Genomic DNA, 10,000 nt, shown 5'->3' on the forward strand with positions numbered 1-10,000 from the left:
CATGGAGGACTACGGCGTGGCCACTCACTTTCACCTGCCTGTGGTGCGTCAATCAACCCGTCAGATCGTCGACCAATCAGAGCTCAGAGTCTCATTTTCATGTGGTATCTGATAGCGACGTCCCGACTCACCGACTGTGTAATGACGTCAGTTTATCCGTCTGTAGGAGTGCATGGTGGACGAGGAGGGCAGGTTTACAGAGACGGCTGGCGCTGAGCTACAGGGGCAGAGCGTGCTGAAGGAGGGAACATCTACAGGTAAGAGCAGAGCAAAGAAAATCGATCCTACAAAACATGCATCGAATAATAGTTAACTTTAAATCTATATCCTAAAGGGTGTGCCAATACTTTTACACATACCAAAAAATCCAAACGCTACGGATGACGCTGACGTCGCTACATCACACAGAGTCATCCATCAGGTTTAAGCCCACATGCCCCGCCCATTACCTCATTCCACAGTGACCTCTGATTGGCTCTTGTATATTATGATGTCATAACACATCACGTTCATCAGTGTGTGTGTGTGTGTGTGTGTGTGTCAGTGATCTCGATGCTGCGTGCTGCTGGAGCCTTGCTGAAGGAGGAGCAGTGTGTACACAGTTACCCGTACGACTGGCGCAGTAAGACACCGGTGGTGATCCGAGCCAGCAAGCAGTGGTTCATAAACACAGCCAACCTGAAAGACACGGCTAAGGTACGTTAGCATGACAGCTAACGGTGCTACGATGGATTATTAGCGTCGTCGAATTGTGGACTCTGATTGGTCAGATATTAGCGCACATGTGATTTGTGTGTTGTTGCATCATAACATGCTAATACAGGCCACACATCACTGGCTGATCAGTTTTTCTAATTTGCATATGCGAGTGTGTCCTCTGTGTCTCTCCCTGTTGTTTAATGTGTTTATTTTATTATTGATTATATAATCAGTTGTGATTGACGTTAACGTCTAAATTTCACTCTGATGGGAATCGGCGTGACTGCAGGAAGCGCTGCAGAAGGTTCGTGTGATGCCCGAGTCAGCCAGGGCGAGTCTGTTGGCCATGCTGGACAGACGGACGTACTGGTGTATCTCACGTCAGAGGAGCTGGGGCGTCCCCATCCCTGTGTTCTACCACAAACAGACCGGAGAACCTCTGATCAACAAGTACAGAGCTTTATTTATTTACATTAAACAAACTACCATGCTAGCATCGTGCTAACACCATAACTCCATGCTAACCCAGTGCTAACACCCTGACTCCATGCTAACATGCTAACTCCATACTAACTCCATGCTAACACCCTGACTCAATGCTAACTCCATACTAACTCCATGCTAACACCCTGACTCAATGCTAACTCCATACTAACTCCATGCTAACACCCTGACTCAATGCTAACTCCATACTAACTCCATGCTAACACCCTGACTCAATGCTAACTCCATACTAACTCCATGCTAACTCCCTAACTCCATGCTAACTCCCTAACTCCATGCTAACACCCTGACTCAATGCTAACTCCCTAACTCCATGCTAACACCCTAACCTCTGATCAACAAGTATAAAGCTTTATTTATTCACATAAAAAAAAAACTACCATGCTAACACCATAACACCCTGATTCCATGCTAACACCCTAACTCCACGCTAACACCCTAAATCCATGCTAACATCCTAACGCCACGCTAACACCTCGCTAACTCCACGCTATCTGCCATCTGTGACGGTAATAAAAACATCTTCGTGCTCGTGTGATTGACAGACACACGGTTGCTCATATAGCCAACGTGTTTGCGGAGAAGGGAAGCGACAGCTGGTGGGCGGAGCCTTTGGAAACACTACTTCCTCCTGATGTACTGAAGAAGGTAAAGGATTTGTGCAAAGACAAGTGGGGTGTGTTAATGTAATATACACCTGAGTTATGCAGCTGCAGAGTAACGTGTGTGTGTGTGTGTGTGTGTGTGTGTGTGTGTGTTTGTGTTAGAGTAAGGCCGGAGACGTAATAGATTACGTGCGTGGTGAGGACGTGCTGGACATCTGGTTTGACAGTGGGACGTCCTGGGCTGCTGTGCTACAGGGTGAGGCTTCCTGTGTGTGTGTTAAACCAGTTGTGTAGTCGTTTTATCCCTATAATTTTTGCTCTGATCTGTCCATTAACACACACACACACACACACACACACACACACACACACACACACACACACGCACACACACACGCTGTGTGTTCTGGACATCTCCCACATGCAGTAAGAACACTAAGGTGACCTCTTGCTGACGTCTGCATGCACTTACTGTGTAGTGGACGCAGTTAAAGCAGCGATGATGTTCTGTTGTTGTTGTTCTGCACATTGCACACTGCAGCTTTAATGATTTAAACCCTCACACACCTTTCTGTCTTTTCCGCTCAGATCCTGATGACGCTTCCTGACGTTTATCAGTGTTTTAATTCTGCGCGTTAACGTTTCAGAGGCCGACCCGAGGGCCGACGTGTACGTAGAAGGGAAGGATCAGATCGGCGGCTGGTTCCAGTCGTCTCTGTTAACTAGTGTAGCGGTGCGCAATAAAGCCCCGTATAAGTGAGTGCGTGTGTGTGTGTGTGTGTGTGTGTGCACAGCAGATATTTATATGTAAAATATAGACTAAACCTTACAGAGAGACGTGTGTGTGTGTGTGTGTGTGTGTGTGTGTAGGAAGTTGGTGGTTCATGGATTTGTGCTCAGTGAGAAAGGAGAGAAAATGTCCAAGTCCCTGGGGAACGTCGTCGACCCCGACGTTGTCATTAACGGAGGGACGGTGAGCCTCCGAACACACACACACACACACACACACACACACACACCCTCATCGTCTCTCCTTCACTTCACATCCATCCGTCTGCGTTCATCCCTCCTTTCGAATCCTTCGCTTTTATCCGTTTATCGATTTCATACATACATCTAATTGTTTAACCACTGAGTCCTTTGTTTTTTTCTATCCATTCGTTCCATCCTTCACTTTCTGCCTCCCTCCATCCACCAGTCCTTTAGTGTCTAAATGAACAGAGAAGTGACAGATGAACCTTCACTTTGTCCGTATCCAACTTCTGTCCATCCATCCTTCGGTTTATGCTTTAGTCATTCGGTGTTATCGTCTGTCCATCATTCAGTCCATCTGTCCATCTACTCGTCCACTAGTCCATTAGTTTTTATCCATCCATCCATCAGTCCATTTTTCACCTCAGTTACCAGTTATTTAGTTTATTTATGCCTTCCATCTAATCATCAATCATTTACTCCATCCATCAGTTTCTTCAGTCTGTCTATCCATCCATCTATCAATCAGTAATCTCTCTCTCACTCTCTACACCTCCCTCTCTTCCTCCCTTCCCCTTTCTCCCTCCCTCTCTCCCTTACCCTCTCTCTCTCCTTTCTCCCTCTCTCCCCCGCTCTCTCCCCCTCCCCCCCGCTCTCTCCCCTTCCCCTCCCTCCCCCTCAGGATTCATCTGTTTCTCCTCCGTATGGTGCAGATGTGTTGAGGTGGTGGGTTGCAGAGTCCAACGTTTTCTCCGAGGTCCAGATCGGACCCAAAGCACTGAACGCAGCCAGAGAGAGCATCAACAAGGTCACACACACACACACACACACACACATACACACTATTTTAGTCAGTACCTCCTGTAAAGACTCCCGTTCTCTCTGTAGCTGAGGAACACTCTGAGGTTCTTGCTGGGGAACCTGCAGGGTTTTGACCCTCGCACTCAGGCAGTGGACTCCAAAGACATGCACTACATCGACCAGTACTTACTGCACCTGCTCCGAGAGTACAGCATCAAGGTCTCCATGATGAACCATCCAGTCCTGTTGCCATGGTAATGTAGAAACTCACTCACACAAGTGTTTAACCCACCCCGTGTGTGTGTGTGTGTGTGTGTGTGGAAGGTAACCGACGCCTACAGCGAGTTCGACTGCGGCCGAGTGATTCGTCTTCTTCAGGCCTTCATCACCAGAGATCTGAGCAACTTCTACTTCAGCATCATCAAAGACAGGTGAGAGGACGTTGTGTCCCACAGCGCTGCTGAGTTCTGCTCTCTGATTGGACAGAAGGTGTCGATCAATACTTTGTAACAGCAGCTCAGGTTCATACTAACATACTCACTCTGTTATTGTTTCTATAGTAACAGCTCATTCACTGGGATGTGTACAGATGTTTCACATAATTATAACATCTGTGTACCTCTCACACACACACACACTCTCTCTCTCTCTCACACACACACACTCATTCACTCTCACACACACTCGCTCTCTTTCACTCTCACTCTCTCTCTCTCACACACACTCTCTCTCACACACACACTCTCTCTCTCACACACGCGCACACACTCTCTCTCACACACACTCTCTCTCTCTCACACACACACACACACTCTCTCTCTCTCTCTCTCTCACACACACACTCTCTCTCAGGCTGTATTGTGATGCGGAGGACTCGTTAGGCAGGAGGTCGTGTCAGACGGTTCTTGAGGAGATTTTAGACGGTGTGACGCGCTCCATCGCTCCAATCCTACCTCACCTGGCCGAAGAGGTGTACCAGCATGCACCAGGGCATGACGGTATACACACACACACCTCACCCTGAAACCCACAACTGTGTGTGTGTCTGAATGAAGCACTGAAGTGTAAATATGGTCCATTTATCTGTTTAAATGAGAGAACACAGCTGCACGTACAGAGTGTGGCGATGGTGTATAATCTGTTACCATAGAAACAATAAAAACCTTCCCCTGCTCATGAAGAAGTGTTGTTTACTCTGCAGAAGGTGAGACTCTGTTCCGGAGCGGTTGGATTAAAAGCAGCTCGGTGTGGAGGAGGCCCGGATTGGAGGAAGCTGTGGAGGGGGCGTGTGCCATCAGAGACTCCTTCCTGTCCTCCATCCCAGGATGCAACGCGGCCGAGTACGATCTGACCGTCGCCATCGAGCCCGGCCTGTTCTTTGAGCTGATGGAGGTAAAACATCACTGAGAGTCAGAGTGACTTCCTGTCTTTTCCATCCTCGTGTCCTAAGACGCTGGCGTGGTTTCTCAGTCCCTGCAGGAGGAACCGACCTCGACGTCGTCCCAGCTGACGGAGCTGATGATGGCGTCACGCACGACGCTGACCGAAGCCCTGCCCCGAGACCTGCCCTCCGACGCCGTCATCAGTAAGGGGAGCTTCCTCATCAACCTGGAGGGTAAAAACCATCAGCGAACCAAAAGATCCTCATTTGCAGTGTTGCATTGCTCTGTGTGTGTGTGATGCCGTTTCCCTGCTTGTCCTGTAGGTGGTGTTATCCGTGAAGAGAGCGCGTACTCCGTAGCCGCGGTTCCCATCTCTCTGTCCCGCTGCCCTCGGTGCCGCCGCTACACCTCGGACACGCCCGACTGCCTGTGCTCACGGTGCCAAGCGGTCATCCAGAACGCCCAATAAAACCAGTTATACCTGCACTTTCCCAGCTCCGCCCACTCGGAAGCTTCAGAACGTTTCCTACCCAGAATTCCTGACGCTGGATGCGGCGTGTGTTTCAGTAATGCGGCTTTTGTGTCCGGCGACGATATAAATGTAACCGCTAAAAGTTTAAGAAGTGAGACGTTATGTTTCTCGCTCGGGGTCGAGGGAAGGAATCTGCGATTGTGGTGAAAACCAACGGCCACAAACTCCGCCCTCAGTGTGAAGAATCTAGCAACGGTAAACACTGCAGCTTTAATTAATAACCTGGTAACAAAAACAGGGTCACCATGGGGCAGTAAGGATCACGTGTGTGTGAGAGAGCTACAAAGATACCAGAGCCTGTAGAAGAAAACGATGGAATACGTTTTAGTTTTATTTACATTATTAAATCTAAACGTGTGTTTTGTAGAGAGCGAGAAGAGAGAGAGATATTTAACCGTGTAAAGAAATAAAAGCTCTCGCACCTGTAAATGAAACTGCTTTGTACTGAACTGTCGATTTCCTTGTGCACAAATCGATTCATTAAAAAAAGGCAAAAACAAATGTGTGATTTTTTCTTTTCTTTCAACTCCTTTTACAGGTTTTAACCGTTAACGAGGATCCGTGAAGGTCATCGTCATTAAGCCTGGACACGTTTTGTGTGGTGTTGATTATAGAAACTAACACTGTGAGACAAAGGGCTGTGACACGACGTGTGTGTGTGTTATTAACCACAACAAAGACTCGAAGCGATACACAAAAGTTGTGTGTTTAATCTTTTATAGAGCATTTATAGTGGATTTGGCTTCTGTACAATAAGAAACAGCAGCACCGGTGCAGAGTAAAGTGTGTGTGTGTGTGTGTGTGAGCTTAGCTATTCTGCATAATGTACCTCTGTGTCAGGTGTAACTACTGGTCTCATAGTAGACACATAAATTACGTTTACGAAGCAAACTCCGGTCCGCTGACAGGAAGAAGAAGAGGAAAGAAAAAAGGATGGTGACGTTAGTGTGTTAAAATGGCACCGAAGAACAGAAAGGAGCAGCAGCACTGAGGACTGAGACTGAGCTTTACACACTGTTCACCATTATAATGCATAGAACTGCAAACACTGATCATCTCTCTCTCTGCCCTCCCCCCCCTCCCCCTCTCATTAAATCATGACCTGGAACCGAACCGATGCCCAATAACCATTGACACGTTCCCGTCTCCACACCAGTTACAGTCCATCAGCCAGAACACGCTCGGCGTACTTTGTTTTTTTTTTTTGCAGCTGAACCTTTAATTCTGATTGGTCAGGAAGTCAGAGCCATATTCACAGGTTTATTCTTATTAATCTGCTCGTTGTTGTTTCTATAGCAACAGCTGATTCACTACAACCTGGAATATTAACGTGTGTTTCAGTAAGGTTTAGGGTTTCATGGATGTTCCATGACATTTAAATTTAAACAATCTGCTGTGGTACTGAGACTCCTCCTCCTCCTCCTCCTCATCATCATCGTGTAACATTATAACACAGCATGGGTTTTATATACGGAGCTGAATAAGATTCATTACTTGATATTAGAATCGGCTCAGGAGTAAATCTACAGACACTGAACACGTCCCTGACTGATCGGCTGCATCGGGGCTCAAAAACTGTTCATGTAAAGATCTGCCTTAGTGACTAAATGGTAATAACGTGGAAATAATCACTGTTTATGTCCATCTGTCCCTCTCTGTCTCACTAGCTGTCTCCCTGTCTCTGCCTCTGTCCCTCTCACTCGTCCTCCTGCAGTATGTCTACGGCCTCCAGCAGATGCAGTGCCATGTTGTACTGCGCATGATTCTCTGGTAGCATCTCGATCACACGGCTCACCAGGCGGCCGATCAGTTTCAGAGGCACAGAGGGGTGCTGGAGGTCACTGGGGTCCTGGAGGAACACACACACACACACACACACAGATACACAGACACAAACAGAGACACACAGATACACAGACACAAACAGAGACACAGACAGAGACACACACAGTGACACACACAGAGACACACAGACACACACACAGATACACACACAGACACACACACAGACACACACACAGACACACACACAGACACACACACAGAGACACACAGATACACACACAGACACACAGATACACACACAGACACACACACAGAGACACACAGCGACACACAGATACACAGACAGACACATACACAGACAGACACACAGACAGAGACACACAGATACACAGACAGACACATACACACAGACAGAGACACACAGACACACACACAGAGACACAGACAGACACATACACACACAGACACACACAGCGACACACACAGAGACATACACACAGAGACACACAGACAGAGACACACAGACACACACAGAAACAGACAGACACATACACACACAGACACACAGAGAAACACACAGAGACACAGATACACAGACACACACAGAAACACACAGAGAGACACACACAGACACACAGCGACACACACAGCGACACACACAGAAACACACACACACTGTCACCAATGCTGCAACAGGAGCTTGTTATTATTGTCAGTGCTTCTCATTAGTTACCCCAGTTGCCCCACACACCTATGACATGACACAGGTCTTACTTACTGCTTAATAACTTACGTAATTTCTGAATCTTTCTCTAGCAGTTTGTTTAAAAGGTTTTACAGACAGTGAAGTATTTACACTAAGAGGATGCAGTTATTATTCCACTACATGACACACACACACACACACACACACACACACACACACACACACACACACACACACACACACAAGCGTGAGGCTCACCATAGCTTTGAGCCATGTGCAGAGTGTTGGGGGAAGACGTGCCAAGAGCTCCATGCTGGCTTTGGTCTGAGTCTGAGAGTGAAACAGAGCGTAGGCCAGGCGCTGACCAATCAGAACCAAGAGCTGAGAACCTAACACATCCTTATCCTCCACCTCCAACATCACCTGTATGAGACAGAGATAAAGTAATGTGTCTGTGTGTGTGTGTGTGTGTGTGAGAGATCACCTCCAACATCACCTGTATGAGACAGAGATAAAGTAATGTGTCTGTGTGTGTGTGTGTCTGTGTGTGTGTGAGATCACCTCCAACATCACCTGTATGAGACAGAGATAAAGTAATGTGTCTGTGTGTGTGTGTGTGTGTGTCTGTGTGTGTGTGTGTGTGTGTGTGTGTGTGTGTGTGAGATCACCTCCAACATCACCTGTATGAGACAGAGATAAAGTAATTTGTCTGTGTGTGTGTGTGTGTGTGTGTGTGTGTGTGTGTGTGTGTGTGAGATCACCTCCAACATCACCTGTATGAGACAGAGATAAAGTAATGTGTCTGTGTGTGTGTGTGTGTGTGTGTGTGTGTGTGTGTGTGTGTGAGATCACCTCCAACATCACCTGTATGAGACAGAGATAAAGTAATGTGTCTGTGTGTGTGTGTGTGTGTGTGTGTGTGTGAGATCACCTCCAACATCACCTGTATGAGACAGAGATAAAGTAATGTGTCTGTGTGTGTGTGTGTGTGTGTGTGTGTGTGTGTGTGTGTGTGTGTGTCTGTGATCACCTCCAACATCACCTGTATGAGACAGAGATAAAGTAATGTGTGTGTGTGTGTGTGTGAGAGATCACCTCCAACATCACCTGTATGAGACAGAGATAAAGTAATGTGTCTGTGTGTGTGTGTGTCTGTGTGTGTGTGAGATCACCTCCAACATCACCTGTATGAGACAGAGATAAAGTAATGTGTCTGTGTGTGTGTGTGTGTGTGTCTGTGTGTGTGTGTGTGTGTGTGTGTGTGTGTGTGAGATCACCTCCAACATCACCTGTATGAGACAGAGATAAAGTAATGTGTCTGTGTGTGTGTGTGTGTGTGTGTGTGTGTGTGTGTGTGTGTGAGATCACCTCCAACATCACCTGTATGAGACAGAGATAAAGTAATGTGTCTGTGTGTGTGTGTGTGTGTGTGTGTGTGTGTGTGTGTGTGTGTGTGTGTGTGTGAGATCACCTCCAACATCACCTGTATGAGACAGAGATAAAGTAATGTGTCTGTGTGTGTGTGTGTGTGTGTGTGAGATCACCTCCAACATCACCTGTATGAGACAGAGATAAAGTAATGTGTCTGTGTGTGTGTGTGTGTGTGTGTGTGTGTGTGTGTGTCTGTGATCACCTCCAACATCACCTGTATGAGACAGAGATAAAGTAATGTGTCTGTGTGTGTCTGTGTGTGTGTCTGTGATCACCTCCAACATCACCTGTATGAGACAGAGATAAAGTAATGTGTCTGTGTGTGTGTCTGTGTGTGTGTGTGTGTGTGAGATCACCTCCAACATCACCTGTATGAGACAGAGATAAAGTAATGTGTCTGTGTGTGTGTGTGTGTGTGTGTGTGTGTGTCTGTGTGTGTGAGATCACCTCCAACATCACCTGTATGAGACAGAGATAAAGTAATGTGTCTGTGTGTGTGTGTGTGTGTGTGTGTGAGATCACCTCCAACATCACCTGTATGAGACAGAGATAAAGTAATGTGTCTGTGTGTGTGTGTGTGTGT

At 47.1% G+C, this 10,000-nt stretch overlaps 2 protein-coding genes across 7 annotated transcripts in view; one reads left to right on the plus strand and one right to left on the minus strand.

Annotated features, from left to right (window-relative positions):
- iars2 (isoleucyl-tRNA synthetase 2, mitochondrial) overlaps window positions 1-10,000 on the plus strand; it is a 22,222-nt gene that overhangs the window by 4,364 nt on the left and 7,858 nt on the right. Inside the window, exons 9-23 of one of the 3 annotated variants that reach the window (XR_007144488.1) lie at window positions 1-43; window positions 167-257; window positions 545-696; window positions 989-1,149; window positions 1,749-1,851; window positions 1,971-2,064; window positions 2,456-2,564; window positions 2,679-2,781; window positions 3,463-3,588; window positions 3,669-3,800; window positions 3,906-4,012; window positions 4,434-4,579; window positions 4,783-4,973; window positions 5,052-5,196; window positions 5,287-5,765. The exon at window positions 1-43 is cut by the window's left edge and continues 127 nt beyond it. Coding sequence is in view for 1 of the 3 variants with exons in the window: in XM_047821254.1 (XP_047677210.1) it covers window positions 1-43; window positions 167-257; window positions 545-696; window positions 989-1,149; window positions 1,749-1,851; window positions 1,971-2,064; window positions 2,456-2,564; window positions 2,679-2,781; window positions 3,463-3,588; window positions 3,669-3,800; window positions 3,906-4,012; window positions 4,434-4,579; window positions 4,783-4,973; window positions 5,052-5,196; window positions 5,287-5,432 (1,849 nt within the window). In the remaining 2 variants the exon portion in view is untranslated. Of the gene's footprint in view, window positions 44-166; window positions 258-544; window positions 697-988; window positions 1,150-1,748; window positions 1,852-1,970; window positions 2,065-2,455; window positions 2,565-2,678; window positions 2,782-3,462; window positions 3,589-3,668; window positions 3,801-3,905; window positions 4,013-4,433; window positions 4,580-4,782; window positions 4,974-5,051; window positions 5,197-5,286; window positions 5,997-10,000 lie in introns of those variants that run through there. The other 2 variants (XR_007144489.1, XM_047821254.1) reach the window with 2 other exon arrangements.
- The window catches only part of rab3gap2 (RAB3 GTPase activating protein subunit 2 (non-catalytic)), a 23,126-nt gene continuing 19,309 nt past the window's right edge, over window positions 6,184-10,000 (minus strand). For all 4 annotated transcript variants that reach the window (XM_047821251.1, XM_047821252.1, XM_047821250.1 and 1 more), the window contains 2 exons: window positions 8,245-8,409; window positions 6,184-7,344 (listed from right to left, as the gene is read on the minus strand). In XM_047821251.1, coding sequence (XP_047677207.1) covers window positions 7,192-7,344; window positions 8,245-8,409 — 318 coding nt within the window. In that variant the 3' untranslated portion in view covers window positions 6,184-7,191. The remainder of the gene's footprint in view (window positions 7,345-8,244; window positions 8,410-10,000) is intronic.

The sequence above is a fragment of the Tachysurus fulvidraco genome, chromosome 12, assembly GCF_022655615.1.
Source record: "Tachysurus fulvidraco isolate hzauxx_2018 chromosome 12, HZAU_PFXX_2.0, whole genome shotgun sequence".
In the NCBI taxonomy this organism is placed as follows: Eukaryota; Metazoa; Chordata; class Actinopteri; order Siluriformes; family Bagridae; genus Tachysurus; species Tachysurus fulvidraco.